This window comes from Coregonus lavaretus (genome assembly GCF_964263955.1).
Source record: "Coregonus lavaretus genome assembly, chromosome: 10".
Taxonomy (NCBI): domain Eukaryota; kingdom Metazoa; phylum Chordata; class Actinopteri; order Salmoniformes; family Salmonidae; genus Coregonus; species Coregonus lavaretus.
Genome location: NC_139997.1, coordinates 13,996,800 through 14,020,738, shown reverse-complemented (window position 1 = coordinate 14,020,738; position 23,939 = coordinate 13,996,800). Strand labels below are relative to the sequence as shown.

Genomic DNA, 23,939 nt, shown 5'->3' with positions numbered 1-23,939 from the left:
TATTCTAGGCATGAAGATACAGTATTTCAACATGTCCAGGTGATAGGGCCACACTGATAACTCCAGCTTGGTTCCCAAGTTTCTAAACCATATTTCCTATAGAGTTACCATAATATTTGAATTGAGGAAGTGTGATCATAATCATTAGGATATTGTAGCGAGCCGCAGTACGTCCTAAATGCCCGCCAGCCTTCAGATGTGAGCTAAACAGTGCAATTGCACTTGAGATGCATTTTAAGGCATGGATGAGAAAGTTCAATTATCATTCCCAAACGTTTAGGTCAGTTGTATGCTGCTGCTTTGTGATCTGTTAACAGCAAGGGTTGCATTAAATAGGCTCAATATTTTTTACTGATGCATTTGCCAATATTCTATTCATGCATCTTATATAATATTACCATATACAATTTCAGTATCACATGTCTCAGATTGATGGACTGTGCCATCCCCACGGCCTCCACAATGGATCAGTCCACTCAGACAGGCGCCAATCAGACAGGTGTCTTGTACACCATGATATTGATATGTACAGTGGGGAGAACAAGTATTTGATACACTGCCGATTTTGCAGGTTTTCCTACTTACAAAGCATGTAGAGGTCTGTAATTTTTATCATAGGTACACTTCAACTGTGAGAGGCGGAATCTAAAACAAAAATCCAGAAAATCACATTGTATGATTTTTAAGTAATTCATTTGCATTTTATTGCATGACATAAGTATTTGATACATCAGAAAAGCAGAACTTAATATTTGGTACAGAAACCTTTGTTTGCAATTACAGAGATCATACGTTTCCTGTAGGTCTTGACCAGGTTTGCACACACTGCAGCAGGGATTTTGGCCCACTCGTCCATACAGACATTCTCCAGATCCTTCAGGTTTCGGGGCTGTCGCTGGGCAATACGGACTTTCAGCTCCCTCCAAAGATGTTCTATTGGGTTCAGGTCTGGAGACTGGCTAGGCCACTCCAGGACCTTGAGATGCTTGTTACGGAGCCACTCCTTAGTTGCCCTAGCTGTGTGTTTCGGGTCGTTGTCATGCTGGAAGACCCAGCCACGACCCATCTTCAATGCTCTTACTGAGGGAAGGAGGTTGTTGGCCAAGATCTCGCGATACATGGCCCCATCCATCCTCCCCTCAATATGGTGCAGTCGTCCTGTCCCCTTTGCAGAAAAGCATCCCCAAAGAATGATGTTTCCACCTCCATGCTTCACGGTTGGGATGGTGTTCTTGGGGTTGTACTCATCCTTCTTCTTCCTCCAAACACGGCGAGTGGAGTTTAGACCAAAAAGCTCTATTTTTGTCTCATCAGACCACATGACCTTCTCCTATTCCTCCTCTGGATCATCCAGATGGTCATTGGCAAACTTCAGACTGGCCTGGACATGCGCTGGCTTGAGCAGGGGGACCTTGCGTGCGCTGCAGGATTTTAATCCATGACGGCGTAGTGTGTTACTAATGGTTTTCTTTGAGACTGTGGTCCCAGCTCTCTTCAGGTCATTGACCAGGTCCTGTCATGTAGTTCTGGGCTGATCCCTCACCTTCCTCATGATCATTGATGCCCCACGAGGTGAGATCTTGCATGGAGCCCCAGACCGAGGGTGATTGACCGTCATCTTGAACTTCTTCCATTTTCTAATAATTGCACCAACAGTTGTTGCCTTCTCACCAAGCTGCTTGCCTATTGTCCTGTAGCCCATCCCAGCCTTGTGCAGGTCTACAATTTTATCTCTGATGTCCTTACACAGCTCTCTGGTCTTGGCCATTGTGGAGAGGTTGGAGTCTGTTTGATTGAGTGTGTGGACAGGTGTCTTTTATACAGGTAACGAGTTCAAACAGGTGCAGTTAATACAAGTAATGAGTGGAGAACAGGAGGGCTTCTTAAAGGTGGTCCTCTGTAGCTCAGCTGGTAGAGCACGGCGCTTGTACACACAAAAAAAATTTATGCACACACGACTGTAAGTCGCTTTGGATAAAAGCATCTGCTAAATGGCATATTATTATTATTATTAAAGAAAAACTAACAGGTCTGTGAGCGCCGGAATTCTTACTGGTTGGTAGGTGATCAAATACTTATTTCATGCAATAAAATGCAAATTCATTACTTAAAAATCATACAATGTGATTTTCTGGATTTTGGTTTTAGATTCCGTTTCTCACAGTTGAAGTGTACCTATGATAAAAATTACAGACCTCTACATGCTTTGTAAGTAGGAAAACCTGCAAAATCGGCAGTGTATCAAATACTTGTTCTCCCCACTGTATATCTTTTTTGGTTGCTACTGCTCAACTTAAGATATCTCGGTCGACCAACAGCCTATCGCCCAAACAATTGACCAGTTGACAAAATGGGGTCAGCCCTAATATACAGTGGGGGAAAAAGTATTTAGTCAGCCACCAATTGTGCAAGTTCTCCCACTTAAAAAGATGAGAGGCCTGTCATTTTCATCATAGGTACACGTCAACTATGACAGACAAATTGAGAAGAAAAAAATCCGGGTCTGTCGGTCTGTCTGGGTCTGTCGGTCTGTCTGGGTCTGTCAGTCAGTCTGTCTGGGTCTGTCAGTCAGTCTGTCTGGGTCTGTCAGTCAGTCTGTCTGGGTCTGTCAGTCAGTCTGTCTGGGTCTGTCAGTCAGTCTGTCTGGGTCTGTCAGTCAGTCTGTCTGGGTCTGTCAGTCAGTCTGTCTGGGTCTGTCAGTCAGTCTGTCTGGGTCTGTCAGTCAGTCTGTCTGGGTCTGTCAGTCAGTCTGTCTGGGTCTGTCAGTCAGTCTGTCTGGGTCTGTCAGTCAGTCTGTCTGGGTCTGTCAGTCAGTCTGTCTGGGTCTGTCTGTCAGTCTGTCTGGGTCTGTCTGTCAGTCTGTCTGGGTCTGTCTGTCAGTCTGTCTGGGTCTGTCTGTCAGTCTGTCTGGGTCTGTCTGTCAGTCTGTCTGGGTCTGTCTGTCAGTCTGTCTGGGTCTGTCTGTCAGTATGTCTGGGTCTGTCTGTCAGTATGTCTGGGTCTGTCTGTCTGGGTCTGTCTGTCGGAGTCTGTCTGGGTCTGTCTGTCGGAGTCTGTCTGGGTCTGTCTGTCGGAGTCTGTCTGGGTCTGTCTGTCGGAGTCTGTCTGGGTCTGTCGGTCGGAGTCTGTCTGGGTCTGTCGGTCGGAGTCTGTCTGGGTCTGTCGGTCGGAGTCTGTCTGGGTCTGTCGGTCGGAGTCTGTCTGGGTCTGTCGGTCGGAGTCTGTCTGGGTCTGTCGGTCGGAGTCTGTCTGGGTCTGTCGGTCGGAGTCTGTCTGGGTCTGTCGGTCGGAGTCTGTCTGGGTCTGTCGGTCGGAGTCTGTCTGGGTCTGTCGGTCGGAGTCTGTCTGGGTCTGTCGGTCGGAGTCTGTCTGGGTCTGTCGGTCGGAGTCTGTCTGGGTCTGTCGGTCGGAGTCTGTCTGGGTCTGTCGGTCGGAGTCTGTCGGAGTTGGTCTGTCTGGGTCTGTCTGTCGGTCTGGGTCTGCTGGGCTCGGTCTGTCTGTGCCCGTCTGCCTGTGCCCGTCTGCCTGTGCCCGTCTGCCTGTGCCCGTCTGCCTGTGCCCGTCTGCCTTTGCCCGTCTGCCTGTGCCCGTCTGCCTGTGCCCGTCTGCCTGTGCCCGTATGCCTGTGCCCGTCTGCCTGTGCCTGTCTGCCTGTGCCCGTCTGCCTGTGCCCGTCTGCCTGTGCCCGTCTGCCTGTGCGTGTGGGAGAGAGTCGGGCCCTGAGCAGCAACAGCAGGGTCGGGCAGAGAGAGATAAGAAAAGTCGATATGTAACAATTACTGGAGTCTTCTCTCTCGCTGCAGCACTATTTACAGAGACAGTACAGTCTCCTCTGCTACTCTCTCTCAGAGCATAGGGAAAACATGACAGTTGTCTGGTGAATGTTGATAGATGGTTCATGATACAACAAGGCCAGAGTTTGTTGTGCCGTGATGTGCATTTCCTGTCTGGATGACATCAGTTCACTGACAATATCTCAAAGGAAAAGTCCTAGCAGGTGGTATAATTAAGATGGTGTATTGGCATTAGGGCTGATCCCATTTAGCCAAATGGTTGATTGTTTGGTCGATAGATTTCTTTAGTCGAGCAGTAGCCACATTTTTTAAAATAATATCATCATAGTGTACAAGACACCTGTCTGATTCGCGCCTGAGTGGACTAATCCATTGTGGAGGCGGTTGGTATGGCACAGTCCATCAGTCTAAGACATGTGCTACTGAAATGGTATATGGTTATATTACATAAGAACAATTGTGCAACACTAATAAAAATAATATTATTTTATAACAAATGCACTTTCTTCCGTCACGGATAGTGGTTGCTGTCCGCGGTTCTAAAACACATCAATGCGCTGTTGAATTGTCGCCTTTTCCTATACCATGTTGCTATGTGCATAATAGCAAAGTTAACCAGCTTATCAGTGTTGAGAACAATGCGGCGGAGGCAGCAGCAGAATGAGGAGATGAGAAAACAGCCCTTGCCTTATTGTCTAAGAAAAGTGAGGAGAGGAAACCAACTTAATTAGGTCTATAATCAATAGGCTGATGTTAAATGTGCCTGGCTTTATAAATCATCCATATACAGTACCAGTCAAAAGTTTGGACACACCAAACATTGCAGGGTTTTTCTTTATTTTTACTATTTTCTACATTGTAGAATAATAGTGAAGACATCAACACTATGAAATAACACATATGGAATCATGTAGTAACCAAAAAAAAAAAAAGTGTTAAACAAATCAAAATATATTTTATATTTGAGATTCTTCAAATAGCCACCCTTTGCCTTGATGACAGCTTTGCACACTCTTGGCATTCTCTCAACCAGCTTCACCTGGAATGCTTTTCCAACAGTCTTGAAGGAGTTCCCACATATGCTTAGTACTTGTTGGCTGCTTTTCCTTCATTCTGACGTCCGACTAATCCCAAACAATCTCAATTGGGTTGAGATCGGGGGATTGTGGAGGCCAGGTCATTACATTTACATTTACGTCATTTAGCAGACGCTCTTATCCAGAGCGACTTACAAATCTGATGCAGCACTCCATCACTCTCCTTCTTGGTAAAATAGCCCTTACACAGCCTGGGGGTGTGTTGGGTCATTGTCCTGTTGAAAAACAAATGATAGTGGGACTAAGTCCAAACCAGATGGAATGGCGTATCGCTGCAGAATGCTGTGATAACCAGCATGGCTAAGTGAATTCTAAATAAATCACAGACAGCGTCACCAGCAAAGCACCCCCACACCATAACACCTCCTCCTCCATGCTTTACGATGGGAACTACATATGCGGAGATCATCCGTGCACCCACACTGCATCTCACAAGATGCACCCACTGGTCTAATGTCCATTGCTCATGTTTCTTGGCCCAAGCAGGTCTTTTCTTCTTATTGGTGTCCTTTAGTAGTGGTTTCTTTGCAGCAATTCGACCATGAAGGCCTGATTCACACAGTCCCCTCTGAACAGTTGATGTTGAGATGTGTCTGTTACTTGAACTCTGTGAAGCATTTATTTGGCCAGCAATTTCTGAGGCTGGTAACTCTAATGAACTTATCCTCTGCAGCAGAGGTAAGTCTGGGTCTTCCATTCCTGTGGTGGTCCTCATGAGAGCCAGTTTCATCATAGCGCTTGATGGTTATTGCGACTGCACTTCAATAAACTTTAAAAGTTCTTGAAATGTTCCGTATTGACTGACCTTCATGTCTTAAAGTAATGATGGACTGTCGTTTCTCTTTGCTTATTTGAGCAGTTCTTGCCATAATATGGACTTGGTCCTTTACCAAATAGGGCTATCTTCTGTATACCCCCCTACCTTGTCACAACACAACTGATTGGCTCAAACGCATTAAGGAAAGAAATTCCACAACTTAACTTTTAAGAAGACACACCTGTTAATTGAAATGCATTCCAGGTGACTACCTCATGAAGCTGGTTGAGAGAATGCCAAGAGTGTGCAAAGGTGTCATCAAGGCAAAGGGTGGCTATTTGAAGAATCTGAAATATAAAATATATTTTGATTTGTTTAACACTTTTTTGGTTACTACATGATTCCATACATGTTATTTCATAGTTTTGATGTCTTCACTATTATTCTACAATGTAAAAAATAGTAAAAATAAAGAAAAACCCTTGAATGAGTAGGTGTGTCCAAACCTTTGACTGGTAGTGTACCTGTATTGATCCACACACCTGTGTGGATTTTTACTGTACCTTCTCTTACGTTATTTTGAAGTTTGATTTGTTACATTAAACAATTCAGTAATAACACCGGGATTTTTTTTAAAACGCCAATAGTCAGTTTCTATCGCCAGTAAGAAACTGCTAAAAGCTGAGAATGCTAGCTAACTTGCTAGCACAACAAGTCAACAACTTCGGAAGTGCAAGCTTGCCAAATAGAGACCCCAGGAAAATCGGCAGACTGGCCTCTAGTGGCGAAAGTAAGAACTGCATTTGAACAGGAAAATACAGTCAAGGAGGAGAATAATTATTCTGGACGAAATAGATGCATACTAAGACAAAAAAGGAAGGTGACAGTGTTGATATTAAAACAAATTAGTGCATTAAACAAAGAAAGATTAAAATGCAAATAGCAACCATTGGTGAAGTACCAGAGTTCTGCAATGTTCTACAAATAGGACTACTTCACTGTCAGTTTTGTCCTCCTATTATATTTGGTTGAAGTTTGGTTGAACAGTATAAAGAAATAAAATTTTTTGGAGAAAGGGTCATGCATTTTTTGCCATCTTAGGGTCATGCACTCTGAGGTCATTGATAAGTATCATGTATTATTATTATTATTATTATTATTATTATTAACAACTACTACTACGCATATTTATCTATAACTTTTATTATTCAAATACCACTATACCGTCAGAAATTAGACAAATAATGATATGTCAGCCACATCGCCCAGCCCCAACACAGTGTTTAATAAGCCTACTTCACACATGAATCAATAAACTGAAGATGTTGTCACGGTCATATTCACCAACAGATGGCAAACAGGAAACAATAAACAGTGGGTTACTCTTCTTGCATGCTACACTCGAGATTACTATACGTTTTCAGAGTGTGTAGTCCTTGCTACTCTCCCTGTACTGTGTGAATGTAATTGTGTTGAATACTGTTATCAAATCAATTCACATCTGCCTCACATACCAAAATGCCCAGCAGATATCATCCTCTACCTGATTGGTGTTTACAAGGTGGGTGGAAAGCTTCCTAAGACCGATCTCTGTTCTCAGCTCTGTATTTCTTTCCTTAATTTCTTTACCAGCCAGGGAATATGATGTAACCCCATGTAAACAAAGAGAGCATGAAAGAACAGAAACAGAATGGAACAGCCTAATTATGGATGAGTCTGACTGCTGCTGAATGCTGAGAGAATGAGAAGACAGCGCGAGAGACAGTGAGGGAGAGAGAGAGAGAGAGAGAGAGCGAATGAACGAGCGAGCAAGAGAGAGTGTGCGAGAGAGAGGGAGAGCGAGAGAGACACCGCATCACACAACCAACTAACATACACAATCAACAGATGACACCATGTAGGATTTAAAGATGAGGAAGAGAAGTAAAAAGGGTGAAGGACAGAAGAGCACGGATTCAAGTGGAGCAGTTTGAACACACACAACTTAACTCTGGGAGAGTTGAGAGGTAGAAGTAGAGGTAAGGTGCTAGAGTAGAGGTACGTAGGAAAAGAGAGAGCAAGAGAGGTAGAGAAAGTGCTAGAGGTGAGGTAGAAAGGTATGTAGGTAGAAAGGTATGTAGGTAGAAAGGTATGTAGGTAGAAAGGTATGTAGGTAGAAAGGGAGAGTGGTAACAGTAGGGAAGGGGCGAGAGAGGAATTGAGAAAGATTACATTGGAGGTGGAGAGAGTTAGAGAAAAAGAGGGCAACAGAGGTAAACAGAGAGATAAAGAGGGCGTAGGAGAGAGGTAAAGTAAGTAGCTTATCACTTACCGGTGAGCACAGCCTTGGCGGATGGATCGGCCAGGTCCAGGGCACTCTTGCCGTCAGTGTTGCGAATGTTGGGGTCAGCTCCATGCTGGAGCAGCACTGTGCAGGGGAAACACAGACAGTAGCTGAGCTCAGGCAGGGACAGACACAGACCACGGCTGCTGCTAACACCAGCACTAGCACTACTGCCACTGCTGCTGCTGCCCGCTAGCACTCTCTGGCCCCGCAGCATGCTGCAGACATAAACATACATGGCACACCAGCGGTGCGTCTTGAGAACAGAGGACCAGAGCGGCAGCAGGGAGCAAGAGCGGAAAAAAACAACAGCCAAAACTGAACGCTGCGGCGGAGCGGAGGAGAGAAAAAAGCCATATTATAAAAACAGGCAGGACGACTCGGGCACTACCATGTGACTCCAGCACAGGTATGAGAGCAGAATATCAAAGCCTGCCTTTCTCTCTCTCCATCTATCCCAAGGAGTGAGTGAGAGAGGGAGCGTGAGAGAAAATAAAAGGGGAGAGGGGAAGGGAAGGAGAAAAAGAGGAAGAGAGATGGAGAAAAGGACATGCTTCCCAGGGTGCAGCGTTTTAATCTCCCCAGCTGAGTGATTGTCTGAGTGGAACGAACAGCAGAGCACAGCCATCACTCGTAAGGAGACCAAACGAGAGAGCGAGAGAGCGAGAGAGAGATAGATAGATAGATATACATACACACATACAGTACCAGTCAAACGTTTGGACACACCAGCTCATTCAAGGGTTGTTCTTTATTTTTACTATTTTCTACATTGTAGAATAATAGTGAAGACATCAAAACTCTGAAATAACACATATGGAATCATGTTGTAACCAAAAAAGTGTTAAACAAATCAAAATATATTTTATATTTGAGATTCTTCAAATTGCCTTGATGCCAGCTTCGCACACTCTTGGCATTCTCTCAACCAGCTTCACCAGGAATGCTTTTCCAACAGTCTTGAAGGAGTTCCCACATATGCTGAGCACTTGTTGGCTGCTTTTCCTTCATTCTGCCGTCCGACTCATCCCAAACCATCTCAATTGGGTTGAGGTCGGGTGATTGTGGAGGCCAGGTCATCTGATGCAGCACTCCATCACTCTCCTTCTTGGTCAAACAGCCCTTACACAGCCTGGAGGTGTATTGGGTCATTGTCCTGTTGAAAAGCCCAAACCAGATGGGATGGCGTATCGCTGCAGAATGCTGTGGTAGCCATGCTGGTTAAGTGTGCTTTGAATTCGAAATAAATCACTGACAGTGTCACCAGCAAAGCACCCCCACACCATAACACCTCCTCCTCCATGCTTTACGGTGGGAAATACACGTGCGGAGATCATCCGTTCACCCACACCGCGTCTCACAAAGACACGGCCGTTGGAACCAAAAATCTCTCAAAAACCAAATTTGAACTCCAGACCAAACAACACATTTCCACCGGTCTAATGTCCATTGCACGTGTTTCTTGGCCCAAGCAGGTATCTTCTTCTTATTGGTGTCCTTTAGTAGTGGTTTCTTTGCAACAATTCAACCATGAAGGCCTGATTCACACAGTCCCCTTTGAACAGTTGATGTTGAGATGTGTCTGTGACTTGTACTCTGTGAAGCATTTATTTGGGCTGTTAACTCTAATGAACTTATCCTCTGCAGCAGAGGTAACTCTGGGTCTTCCATTCCTGTGGCGGTCCTCATGAGAGCCAGTTTCATCATAGCGCTTAATGGTTTTTGCGACTGCACTTCAAGAAACTTTCAAAGTTCTTGAAATGTTCTGTATTGACTGACCTTCATGTCTTAAAGTAATGATGGACTGTCGTTTCTCTTTGCTTATTTGAGCTGTTCATGCCATAATATGGACTTGGTATTTTACCAAAATAGGGCCATCTTCTGTATACCCCCCCCCCTACATTGTCAAAACACAACTGATTGGCTCAAACACATTAAGAAGGAAAGAAATTCCACAAATTAACTTTTAAGAAGGCACACCTGTTAATTGAAATGCATTCCAGGTGACTACCTCATGAAGCAGGTTGAGAGAATGCCAAGAGTGTGCAAAGCTGTCATCAAGGCAAAAGGGTGGCTATTTGAAGAATCTCAAATATAAAATATATTTTGTTTACTACATGATTCCATATATGTTATTTCATAGTTCTACAATGTAAAAAAATTGTAAAAATAAAAACCCTTGAATGAGTAGGTGTGTCCAAACTTTTGACTGGTATTGTATATACACACACACACACACACAACCAATCACATCCTGCACCCCTACTACGCTTCAAGTTGTTCTTTACTGACACTGCTCTCTGTATTACTAAGGTTTACACACTGAATAATACACACAGAATAGAGGCAGAGAGGGGCAGAGAGCAGCAGAGAGAGGCAGAGAGCCAGAGAGAGGCAGAGCAAGAAAGAGGCAGAGAGCAAGAGAGAGGCAGAGAGCAAGAGAGAGGCAGAGAGCAAGAGAGAGGCAGAGAGAGCCAGAGAGCCAGAGAGGCAGAGAGCCAGAGAGAGGCAGAGAGCCAGACAGAGGCAGAGAGCCAGAGAGAGGCAGAGAGAGGCAGAGAGCCAGAGAGGGGCAGAGAGAGGCAGAGAGGCAGAGAGAGGCAGAGAGAGGCAGAGAGAGGCAGAGAGAGGCAGAGAGCAAGAGAGAGGCAGAGAGCAAGAGAGAGGCAGAGAGCCAGAGAGAGGCAGAGAGCAAGAGAGAGGCAGAGAGCAAGAGAGAGGCAGAGAGCAAGCGAGAGGCAGAGAGCCAGAGAGCGGCAGAAAGCCAGAGAGAGGCAGAGACAGGCAGAGAGCCAGAGAGAGGCAGAGAGCCAGAGAGAGGCAGAGAGAGGCAGAGAGCAAGAGAGCGAGAGAGAGGCAGAGAGCGGCAGACAGGCAGAGAGAGCCAGAGAGAGGCAGAGAGCCAGAGAGAGGCAGAGAGCAAGAGAGAGGCAGAGAGCCAGAGAGAGGCAGAGAGCCAGAGAGCCAGAGAGAGGCAGAGAGCGCCAGAGAGAGGCAGAGAGAGGCAGAGAGCCAGATAGAGGCAGAGAGCCAGAGAGAGGCAGAGAGAGGCAGAGAGCCAGAGAGAGGCAGAGAGCCAGAGAGAGTCAGAGAGAGGCAGAGAGCCAGATAGAGGCAGAGAGCAAGAGAGAGCGGCAGAGAGCAAGAGAGAGGCAGAGCGCCAGAGAGAGGCAGAGAGCCAGAGAGAGGCAGAGCGCCAGAGAGAGGCAGAGAGAGGCAGAGCGCAAGAGAGAGGCAGAGCGCAAGAGAGAGGCAGAGCGCAAGAGAGAGGCAGAGCGCCAGAGAGAGGCAGAGAGCCAGAGAAAGGCAGAGAGCGGCAGAGAGCAAGAGAGAGGAAGAGCGCAAGAGAGAGGCAGAGCGCAAGAGAGAGGCAGAGAGCCAGAGAGAGGCAGAGCGCAAGAGAGAGGCAGAGCGCCAGAGAGAGGCAGAGCGCAAGAGAGAGGCAGAGAGGCAGAGCACAAGAGAGAGGCAGAGAGCCAGAGAGAGGTAGAGAGGCAGAGAGAGGCAGAGAGCAAGATAGAGGCAGAGAGCAAGAGAGAGGCAGAGAGCCAGAGAGAGGCAGAGAGCCAGAGAGAGGTAGAGAGGCAGAGAGAGGCAGAGAGCGGCAGAGAGCCAGAGAGAGGCAGAGAGCCAGAGAGAGGCAGAGCGAGGCAGAGCGCAAGAGAGAGGCAGAGAGCAAGAGAGAGGCAGAGAGCAAGAGAGAGGCAGAGCGCCAGAGAGAGGCAGAGCGAGGCAGAGCGCAAGAGAGAGGCAGAGAGCAAGAGAGAGGCAGAGAGCAAGAGAGAGGCAGAGAGCAAGAGAGAGGCAGAGAGCAAGAGAGAGGCAGAGAGCAAGAGAGGCAGAGAGCAAGAGAGAGGCAGAGCGCCAGAGAGAGGCAGAGAGAGGCAGAGAGCGGCAGAGAGCAAGAGAGAGGCAGAGCGCAAGAGAGAGGCAGAGAGCCAGAGAGAGGTAGAGAGGCAGAGAGCAAGAGAGAGGTAGAGCGCAAAAGAGAGGCAGAGCGCAAGAGAGAGGCAGAGAGCAAGAGAGAGCCAGAGAGAAAGAGAGAGCCAGCGAGAGGCAGAGAGCGGCAGACAGGCAGAGAGAGCCAGAGAGAGGCAGAGAGCCAGAGAGAGGCAGAGAGCAAGAGAGAGGCAGAGAGCCAGAGAGAGGCAGAGAGCCAGAGAGAGGCAGAGCGCAAGAGAGAGGCAGAGAGCAAGAGAGGCAGAGAGCAAGAGAGGTAGAGCGCAAGAGAGAGGCATAGCGCAAGAGAGAGGCAGAGCGCCAGAGAGAGGCAGAGCGCCAGAGAGAGGCAGAGCGCCAGAGAGAGGCAGAGAGCGGCAGAGAGCAAGAGAGAGGTAGAGCGCAAGAGAGAGGCAGAGCACAAGAGAGCCAGAGAGAGGCAGAGAGGCAGAGAGCAAGGGAGAGGCAGAGAGCCAGAGAGCGGCAGAGAGCCAGAGAGAGCCAGAGAGAGCCAGAGAGAGGCAGAGCGCAAGAGAGAGGCAGAGAGAGGCAGAGAGCCAGATAGAGGCAGAGAGCAAGAGCGAGCGGCAGAGAGCAAGAGAGAGGTAGAGCGCAAGAGAGAGGCAGAGCGCAAGAGAGAGGCAGAGAGCCAGAGAGAGGCAGAGCGCCAGAGAGAGGCAGAGAGAGGCAGAGCGCCAGAGAGAGGCAGAGAGCGGCAGAGAGCAAGAGAGAGGTAGAGCGCAAGAGAGAGGCAGAGCGCCAGAGAGAGGCAGAGAGAGGCAGAGCACAAGAGAGAGGCAGAGCACAAGAGAGAGGCAGAAAGCCAGAGAGAGGCAGAGAGCATGAGAGAGGCAGAGAGCAAGAGAGAGGCAGAGAGCAAGAGAGAAAGCGAGAGCCAGAGAGAGGCAGAGCGGCAGAGAGAGGCAGAGAGCCTGAGAGAGGCAGAGAGCCAGAGAGAGGCAGAGAGCCAGAGAGCCAGAGAGAGGCAGAGCGCAAGAGAGAGGCAGAGCGCAAGAGAGAGGCAGAGCGCAAGAGAAAGAAAGAGTAAATTGGGGGAGGTAGGGAGAGAACTACATAAAAGGTTAGGTTGAAAACAACTCCTACTCAATCTAAATCAAATAAATAAAATATTCTACACAGCGTAACAGTGTGTGGGTGCTAGCTTTCAGAGCCATTTGTCATCATACTTATTCACTGAAGCGAGCAGAGTGGCAGCAGCTTTTCTAAAACATCGCCCCTCAGATGATCACTTGGATAAATGGCAGCCCATGTCTGTCTGCCTCCCTCTCCTTCCACATTGGTGACGTTACTCACTCATTCCTCAACACAAATTTGATTTAGCTATGCACCAAATCACATTCTCCTCCACATCCTCTCCTGTCCTATTAGACTGGTAACTAAAGGAGGAGGGAGACACTGAGAAAGAGAAAGCCTTTGAGGAAGAAAGAGAGAGCAAATTAAAATCCAATGAAAGGAGCCCTCTGTAAAAATAGATCTATGCTGGACTACATCAGCAGTCTCAGTCCTGTAACAGAGATTAATATGCAGGGAAGCCCTCAGACACTGCTCTGTTAGCTGGAGGCAGAGCAGAGAGAGCAAATCAAAGTTTATTGGTCGCATACACAGATTTGCAGATGTTACCGCAGGTGTTTCTAGCTTCAATAGTGTAGTAATATTACCTAGAAATCAATAAGCACATAGTCCAAAAGTAACAAGAACGAAATTAAGAAATATCAGAACGAGCAATGTCAGAGTCCGGAATATATACGGAATAACAATATAATTTGTTTACATCCCATATAGTGAGCATTTCTCCTTTGCCAAGATAATCCATCCACCTGACAGGTGTGGCATATCAAGAAGCGGATTAAACATGATTACTACACAGGTGCACCTTGTGCTGTGGACAATAAAATGCTACTCTAAAATGTGCAGTTTTGTCACACAACACAATGCCACAGATGTCAATAGTTTTGAAGGAGCGTGCAGTTGGCATGCTGACTGCAGGACCGTCCACCAGAGCGGTTGCCAGAGAATTTAAAGTTAATTTCTCTACCATAAGCCGCCTCCAACATCGTTTTGGAGGCAGCCCAGGACCTCCACATCCGGCTTCTTCACCTGCGGGATCGTCTGAGACCAGCCACCCGGACAGCTGATTAAACTGAGTAGTATTTCGGTCTAATAAAGCCCTTTTGTGGGGAAAAACTAATTCTGATTGGCTGGGCCTGGCTCCCGAGCGGGTGGGCCTATGACCTCCCATGCCCACCCATGGCTGCACCCCTGCCCAGTCATGTGAAATCCATAGATTAGGGCCTAATGAATTTATTTCAATTGACTGATTTCCTTATATGAACTGTAACTCAATAAAATTGTTGAAATTGTTGCGCATATATACATATATATATATATATATATATATATATATATATATATATATATATATATATATATATATATATATATATATATATATATATATATATACACACACACACACACACACACACACACACACACAGTTGAAGTCAGAAGATTACATACACTTTAGCCAAATACATTTAAATTCAGTTTTTCACAATTCCTGACATTTAATCCCAGTAAAAAATCCCTGTTTTAGGCCAGTTAGGATCACCACTTTATTTTAAGAATGTGAAATGTCAGAATAATAGTAGAGAGAATGATATCTCAGCTTTTATTTCTTTCATCACATTCCCAGTGGGTCAGAAGTTTACATACTCTCAATTAGTTTTTGGTAGCATTGCCTTTAAATTGTTTAACTTGGGTGAAACGTTTTGGGTAGCCTTCCACAAGCTTCCCACAATAAGTTGGGTGAATTTTGGCCCATTCCTCCTGACAGAGCTGGTGTAACGGAGTCAGGTTTGTAGGCCTCCTTGCTCGCACACGCTTTTTCAGTTCTGCCCACACATTTTCTATATGATTGAGGTCAGGGCTCTGTGATGGCCACTCCAATACCTTTACTTTGTTGTCCTTAAGCCATTTTGCCACAACTTTGGAAGTATGCTTGGGGTCATTGTCTATTTGGAAGACCCATTTGCGACCAAGCTTTAACTTCCTGACTGATGTTTTGAGATGTTACTTCAATATAGCCACATCATTTTCCTTCCTCATGATGCCATCTATTTTGTGAAGTGCACCAGTCCCTCCTGCAGCAAAGCACCCCCACAGCATGATGCTGCCACCCCCGTGCTTCACGGTTGAGATGGTGTTCTTCAGCTTGCAAGCCCCCCCTTTTCCTCCAAACATAACGATGGTCATTGTGGCCAAACAGTTATATTTTTGTTTCATCAGACCAGAGGACATTTCTTCAAAAAGTACAATCTTTGTCCCCATGTGCAGTTGCAAACCGTAGTCTGGCTTTTTTATGGCGGTTTTGGAGCAGTTGCTTCTTCCTTGCTGAGCGGCCTTTCAGGTTATGTCGATATAGGACTCTTTTCACTGTGGATATAGATACTTTTGTACCTGTTTCCTCCAGCATCTTCACAAGGTCCTTTGTTGTTGTTCTGGGATTGATTTGCACTTTCGCACCAAAGTACGTTCATCTCTAGGAGACAGAACGCGTCTCCTTCCTGAGCGGTATGACGGCTGCGTGGTCCCATGGTGTTTATACTTGCATACTATTGTTTGTACAGATGAACATGGTACCTTCAAGCCTACAATTTTATTTCCTGAAGTCTTGGCTGATTTCTTTTGATTTTCCCATGATGTCAGCAAAGAGGCACTGAGTTTGAAGGTAGGCCTTGAAATACATCCACTGGTACACCTCCAATTGACTCAAATGTCAATTAGCCTATCAGAAACTTCTAAAGCCATGACATCATTTTCAGGAATTTTCCAAGCTGTTTAAAGGCACAGTCAACTTAGTGTATGTAAACTTCTGACCCACTGGAATTGTGATACAGCGAATTATAAGTGAAATAATCTGTCTGTAAACAATTGTTGGAAAAATTACTTGTGTCATGCACAAAGTAGATGTCCGAACCGACTTGACAAAACTATACTTTGTTAACAAGAAATTTGTGGAGTGGTTGAAAAACAAGTTTTAATGACTCCAACCTAAGTGTATGTAAACTTCCGACTTCCAACTGTTGTGTGTGTGTGTGTGTGTGTGTGTGTGTGTGTGTGTGTGTGTGTGTGTGTATACATATATAAATAAATAAATATACACATACACACACTACCGTTCATAAGTTTGTGGTCACTTAGAAATGTCCTTGTTTTCGAAAGAAAAGCAATTTTTTTGTCCATTAAAATAACAAATTGATCAGAAATACAGTGTAGACATTGTTAATGTTGTAAATGGCTATTGTAGCTGGAAACGGCAGATTTTTTATATCTACATGGGCGTACAGAGGCCCATTTATCAGTAACCACCTGTGTTCCAATGGCACGTTGTGTTTGCTAATCCAAGTTTATCATTTTAAAAGGCTAATTGATCATTAGAAAACCCTTTTGCAATTATGTTAGCACAGCTGAAAATTGTTGTGCTGATTAAAGCAGCAATAAAACTGGCCTTCTTGAGGCTAGTTGAGTATCTGGAGCATCAGCAATTGTGGGTTCGATTACAGGCTTAAAATGGCCAGAAACAAATAACTTTCTTCTGAAACTCGTCAGTCTATTCTTGTTCTGAGAAATGAAGGCTATTCCATGCGAGAAATTGCCAAGAAACTGAAGATCTCGTACAACGCTGTGTACTACTCCCTTCACAGAACAGCGCAAACTGGCTCTAACCAGAATAGAAAGAGGAGTGGGAGGCCTCGGTGCACAACTGAGCATGAGGACAAATACATTAGTGTCTAGTTTGAGAAACATCCCGGAGTCGCCTCTTCACTGTTGACGTTGAGACCGGTGTTTTGCGGGTACTATTTAATGAAGCTGCCAGTTGAGGACCTGTGAGGCGTCTGTTTCTCAAACTAGACACGCTAATGTATTTGTCCTCTTGCTCAGTTGTGCACCGGGGCCTCCCACTCCTCCTTCTATTCTGGTTAGAGCCAGTTTGCGCTGTTCTGTGAAGGGAGTAGTACACAGCGTTGTACGGGATCTCGCATGGAATAGGCTTCATTTCTCAGAACAAGAATAGACTGACGAGTTTCAGAAGAAAGTTCTTTGTTTCTGGCCATTTTGAGCCTGTAATCGAACCCACAATTGCTGATGCTCCAGATACTCAACTAGTCTCAAGAAGGCCAGTTTTATTGCTTCTTTAATCAGCACAACAGTTTTCAGCTGTGCTAACATAATTGCAAAAGGGTTTTCTAATGATCAATTAGCCTTTTAAAATTATAAACTTGGATTAGCAAACTCAACGTGCCATTGTAACACAGGACTGATGGTTGCTGATAAAGGGCCTCTGTACGCCTATGTAGATATTCCATTAAAAATCTGCCGTTTCCAGCTACAATTGCCATTTACAACATTAACAATGTCTACACTGTATTTCTGATCAATTTGATGTTATTTTAAATTGACAAAAAAATGTCTAAGTGACCCCAAACTTTTGAACGGTAGTGTATATACATAAACATTTTAAAAACATGTTTTCAATTTGTTATTATGGAGTATTGTGTGTAGATGTGTGAGAAAGAAAATCTATTGAATCCATTTTGAATTCAGGCTGTAACACAACAAAATGTGGAATAAGTCAAGGTGTATGAATACTCTCTGAAGGCACTGTATAGAATGGTGTGTATAGACAGTATGAACAGTATATGAATAGAAAAGGTGTGTACAACAGTTGTTATATAGGATGAGCCATGACTAGAACACAGTATATACATATAAAGTGGGTAAAATAGTATGCAAACATTATCAAAGTGACCAGTGTTCAATGTCTATGTACAGTGCATTCGGAAAGTGTTCAGACCCCTTGACTTTTTCCACATTTTGTTACATTACAGCTTTATTCTAAAATGGATTAAATTGTTGTTGTTTTTCCCCCTCATCAACCTATACACACAATACCCTATAATGGCAAAGCAAACACAGGTTTTTAGAAATGTTTGCAAATGTATTAAAAATAAACTGAATATCATATTTACATAAGTATTCAGACCCTTCACTCAGTACTTTGTTGAAGAACCTTTTTGCAGTGAGTATGATGCTACAAGCTTGGCACACCTGTATTTGGGGAGTTTCTCCCATTCTTCTCTGCAGATCCTCTCAAGCCCGGTCAGGTTGGATGGGGAGCGTCGCTGCACCGTAATTTTCAGGTCTCTCCAGAGATGTTCGATCAGGTTCAAGTCCAGGCTCTGGCTGGGCCACTCAAGGACATTCAGAGACTTGTCCCGAAGCCACTCCTGCGTTGTCTTGGCTGTGTGCTTAGTGTCATTGTCCTGTTGGAAGGTGAACCATCACCCCATTCTGAGGTCCTGAGCACTCTGGAGCATGTTTTCATCAAGGATCTCTCTGTACTTTGCTCGGTTCATCTTTCCTTCGATCCTGACTAGTCTCCCAGTCCCTGCCGCTGAAAAACATCCCACAGCATGATGCTGCCACCACCATGCTTCACCGTAGGGATGGTGCCAGGTTTCCTCCAGACGTGACTCTTGGCATTCAGGCCAAAGAGTTCAATCTTGGTTTCATCAGACCAGAGAATCTTGTTTCTCATGGTCTGAGAGTCCTTTAGGTGCCTTTTGGCAGACTTCAAGCAGGCTGTCATGTGCCTTTTACTGAGGAGTGGCTTCCGTCTGGCCACTCTACCATAAAGATCTGATTGGTGGAGTACTGCAGAGAGATTTTGTAGATTGATGGAGAAAGAAAAATATCCTCAATTTTAGAATACGGCTGTAACGTAACAAAATGTGGAAAAGGGGAAGGTGTCTGAATACTTTCCGAATGCACTGTAATTTGCTAGGTTATTATTGTTATCTATACACTGTTTAAAATTATGTTTTACCGGAATAAAGTAAGCTTGCTACCGGAGACAACTCATCTGAACAAGGCTTACAATATATTTTATTTAGATTGTTCAGGTTCACCATCAGCAATAGTTTTGTTTTAAACATTTTTACATATACAGGGTAAAGTACCTCCTTTCATAACAAGGACAGCAATCCACTTTTGTGAGGCGCACTGCATAGCCAAAGCTGGAGGAGAAAAGATCATCACTCCATAAAAACTTCCATAAGGTCAAAACCATTCGATTTTGAGATGGGGGTGAAATCCAAAGTTGTGCTATATATTAATTGGCTATGTCATAGCTAATTTGTAAATGACAAATATTGATACATTACTAGCTCAAACACTTAATCTGCTAAAATGACAAGTTAATTAGTGCGTGATGGTGATTTCAGAACCAAAGTGGGGGGAGAAAAAACATAGGCTACATTGGCCCCCCTAATCTGATAGTGGTAGATGCCTAATCTCCTTTATGGCTCAGCTCAGGTGCCTACATAGTACATACACCATAGACATACATAATTTAAACACACACACACACACACACACACACACACACACACACAGTCAGCGCCAGCTCATAGAGGCCCAGCTCATGAAATCCATCAGCAGCAGATTTTAATTTAGAATGGAAAATGAATGTGTTAATGCAACTAATGTAAGGGCATCGACTCGTATCGAACCGAATTGCATCGATTCGTTCTCAAATCAAACCGAACCGTTTCAAACTAAAGCGTATCGTTCCTGTATCGTAGCCCATGTATCGAATCGTCTTGAAAGGGAAAGATGCACATCCCTAGTGTTTTCAAATAAATTATAATTGTCTGGGAAGACAGCAGAGCCATTAGAGTGAATAGGAAGTCTTGATCGGAGTATTGCACATCAACATAATACAGCTCATTACCCACCAGTGGGTCTGGGAATTGCCAGGGCCCTCACAATATGATATTATCACGATACTTAGGTGCTGATACAATATGTACTGCGATTCTCACGATTCTACATGCCAGGGATCTCCAACTGGCAGATTTTATTTGGCCCCCATGTTTTCTGAGCAAAAATATAATAATAATAAATAAGTACATTCATATTGTTGGACATAAGACTAAAAACACCAGCAAATCAGCACCAAGTGATTTTAATTTTGGAAACCTGTTCCAAAGTACACCCACGCATAATAGAGAGATATATGTGATCGTATACAAATGTAAGCAAGGTTTGAAATGATTATGTTTTAGTCAAATATTATATATGTTTGGGCTTCTTGCGTTCAATTTAAAGTCTACAAATCATCCGCTCAAGAAAATAAAAAAAATCGGCCCGCGGCTGAATCTAGTTGATGATCCCTGCTATATGTATTGCGATTCAATACTGCGAGTTTATTGCGATTTGATGTTCCAAACAAACTGCTGCAAAGACACAAGAGATGAATTTTGATCAGTCTGGGAAATAAAGTGCTGAAAACATGTTGGCTCTCTATTTAAAAAGATAAAGAACAAGCTATAGGATGAAAAATACCTGAGTTTTGGCGGAGGTACAGCCGACTAGCACTAGCCAACACTACCGTTTAATTTTTTACAAACCCATACTTGGAGTCAAATATCAATATAATATAGTACAAAAATAATATTGCGATATGTAACAAAGGATTTTTTCCCCCATCACTACCCACCAGAGAGAATAATGTATGCTTCCCTGTGCCACAATGCTCATTTCACAGCAGAGACTGCAATTAGAAACCAGCTGCATTCACAAGAGCCAACAAATATAGTAGTAGAACACAATTAAAAGAAACAGATGCTAAAATGCAAGGACTATTTCATTACAGCAATGGGAGAAAATAAAGTATATTGTCATTACATAGGCCTAAGTAACTGACAAAGAGGCTTTAGTTTGTGCCCAGAGAAACTGTTCTGGCCTGATGTTCTTTTCAAATGGTGTCTGGTTTCTCTCCCTGGAGACAGCGAGACTGTCAGGACCAGATCGTTATGGGCTGGTCAGAAAATACTATTATGTCATTAAGTGGTTGTGACTCATTGATGAAATCACTAGAGGTGAGATTTTGGTCTCAGGGCAAAACAACCTGGTTGAAAGTCTTGATGCAATACTCAGCTACAGAGCAGATCATAGCATTCTTATTATCTCATATTTTTACATTTTAGTCATTTAGCAGACGCTCTTATCCAGAGCGACTTACAGTTAGTGAATGCATACAGTATACTGGGCCCCCCGTGGGAATCGAACCCACAACCCTGGCGTTGCAAGTGCCATGCTCTACCAACTGAGCTACACGAGGCCCCATATAATTTCTACTTCTAAAGCAATTAGGCTAGTAATTGAGCCGTCCACGACACATTTACCTTAGATTTGCATTCAAAGATAGCTAGGCCTTACAGAAAACGGAATAAAGTTAGTAAAGTCGGCACAAAATGCAAAGCAAGCATATAAGTTGCATGTTGGCTTAAAAACGGTTCTTACCGATGCACACGTCTAATTTGCCCTTGATGGCAGCCTCGTGGAGCGGTGTGTAGTTCCAGTTGTCCCGGGCGTTTGGGTCAGCACCCTGACAGAGGAGCAGGCTGACCACCTCAGCGTGGCCAAAGGAGCAGGCATTATGCAGAGGGATCAAACCTCCATCATCACGGGCGTGAACGTCGGCCCCTGTCTCAAGGAGGTGCTCCACAACATCCTTCCTCCCAAATCCTACAAAGTAAAGGAAATGGTGGAAAGATTATCAGGTGTGCTGGGCCAGTTCCAGGCAAAAGCTTCATAAGCGGTCACTTAGGTGGCCCCCTGACCAAAAAATAAGAATAATTGTATACATGTATATTTTTTTAGAAACTCAGTTGAGGTCTCAACTTACTATTGCGATTAACACTAACAGATACACCAGGTACATTTCTAAATGTGGTTGTGCATCAGCAGTTTCTCTCTTGTTATGTCAAGCAGTCACTCAATTAGCCATGTCATCTAAACATTTTTAGATTGGTAGTTAGTCTAGCCAGCAATCTAAACTTGTAGTAATCATGGCCGAATACTGACCGGGCACGTGCCCAAGGGCCCTGCCCTCCAGGGGGCCCACATTGATTTAGTTAGTCATTCTCACTCAGATATCATATTAAGATGGCAAAGGTCATTTCAAAATGTGTAGAACTGCAGGAAATTAGCTTAAAAATGGCAAAAGAAATAGAGCCCCCCAACCAAAATCTTCCTTAGGGCCCCCAAAAGGCTAGGGCCCGCTCTGAAGGTGTGTTTATCATCCATAACAGACATCCTGCCACGAATGGGTCACTAATACAGTGAAACACAACCTTCAATCATTGTTTAACATATTTCCTTTATTGTTTATTATGAGAAGACATACTGGTTGTGTGTGTCACATCTACTACCTCTGTCGTTTTTGTTTATTGTCTGCCATGTTGAAAGTTCCTTGTTTAAGACAAACATATCTTACCAAGCCAACTAGCTAGTTAGTTAACTATAATTGTTTTTAGATTAATTCCAAATCACGCTGGCTGCCTGACAGGGCCTGTACTTTTTGCTTGCAACTTTCTGGCTAATAGCAACCCCTCCCCCTACCCGAATGGGGAGTCAAAATGTAGGCTAGCTGGCTCGGCCCTTTCGACAATCTAGCCTAACGTTAGCGAACTAACTATCCAAGTTTGTTAGGCAACGTTAGTTACCTAGTTAACAAACTGAGTGAGCAAGATATCGAGCAAACGTTGGCCCAATAAACTTTAGTTAGTTAGCTATTTATCGACGTAGTTGGCTAGCTGCTAGTTAGCAAAACAAACCAGCTCATCATAGTGAGCATAACATGCTAATACGGGTCCCTAAACGCCGTCGTTACCTGCAGCGAAGTGCAGCGGAGTGGATTTTCGCCCAGCCATGTCCTTGGCATTCACGTTAACCGTATCCACCAGCCTCTTCACACGCGATACATCCCCAGTGCGACAGGCTTCAAACAACTCTCTGAAAGCCCCGCTTGTCTCGCAGTCGCCGCCCGTGGGGCTAGTGCTACCCGAGTCAGGACTGGAGCCAGCGCTGCTGCCACCCCCGGTGGTACTAACATTAGTGGAGCTGGTGCTACTGCTCAGGGCCGGGGCGGGGATATCGGGGGAGGCCGGAGTTAACAATGGATCACCGGCGCTGTCTAGTTCAGCACCCGCTGGAGCCGAAATTACTCCACCACCGGGAACTGGAGGAGATCCCGGAGAAGTGAGGGAAAGAGAAGTACTGCGAGGTGGCGAGGTTATGCTCTGTTGTTGCTGATGAGTAGAGCGACGAGACGCCGCCATTTTTACAATAGTCCCACTGGGAACAATAAATATATTGGCTAAACTTCCTGGAAGTGGAGACTGTAACTTCCGGTTTCGATTGTCAGCAGTGAAAGTGGACCCAAAAAATATTTTTTTTAAACTGTTTGTTTTAATATTTTTTTAGTGTGTAATCCCACATTTCTGATAAAAAGCTTGTTATTGATACGTTTAATTTTGCTCTTTCAACCAAATAGACTAGCCAATAAACCAATACGATTTGATTTGAATAGACTAGGCAGGGGACCGGCGTGAGACTCCTACTCATGCACAGCAGAATCTGAGGTTTTATAACTCTTCCATGATCTGATCTCTATATCAGTTTAGTGTGAGAGACATAACAGCTACCATAGCCAGTGGCGACCCATCATTCAGGGAAGGTGCACCTGTTTTGAGCCCCACATTTTTAGCTTGCCTGTTTTGCATGTTATTTTGGCATTAATACGTGTCACATATCAGTTTGCAAACAATGTAAAAAATATATATATATATCGTTGAGTTAATAAAGCTGCATACAAACATGGTCTCTCTGTTTTATTGAGTAAGGCAGCTCCAAAATGCAGGTGTTTCAGCGTAGCTCAGTGCTTTCTGTGGTGGTGGGGCAGCCAGCGGAAAATACTGAGTGTAGGTGTTGGTAATGTTCTCTAGTTGCGCCGTGATTGGTTCAGTGTTCTGTCACTCATGGGACACTAGTCACCGCCAAGTCTAAGGGTAGAGCTAAAAAATTCAAACCCCTTGGGTGCTGCCATAGAGTTACATTAGAAGTGCCCATCCAAGAAGTAGCTTTGATTGGACTGATCA

The 23,939-nt window shown here is 44.7% G+C and overlaps 1 protein-coding gene across 1 annotated transcript in view; it reads right to left on the bottom strand.

Annotated features, from left to right (window-relative positions):
* The window catches only part of LOC311136498 (poly [ADP-ribose] polymerase tankyrase-1-like), a 117,701-nt gene extending 94,563 nt beyond the window's left edge, over window positions 1–23,138 (bottom strand). The window contains exons 1-3 of the mRNA XM_084170645.1: window positions 22,673–23,138; window positions 21,301–21,525; window positions 7,960–8,055 (exon numbers count right to left, since the gene is read on the bottom strand). Coding sequence (XP_084026771.1) covers window positions 7,960–8,055; window positions 21,301–21,525; window positions 22,673–23,120 — 769 coding nt within the window. The 5' untranslated portion in view covers window positions 23,121–23,138. The remainder of the gene's footprint in view (window positions 1–7,959; window positions 8,056–21,300; window positions 21,526–22,672) is intronic.
* Between the last annotated feature and the right edge of the window lie 801 nt (window positions 23,139–23,939).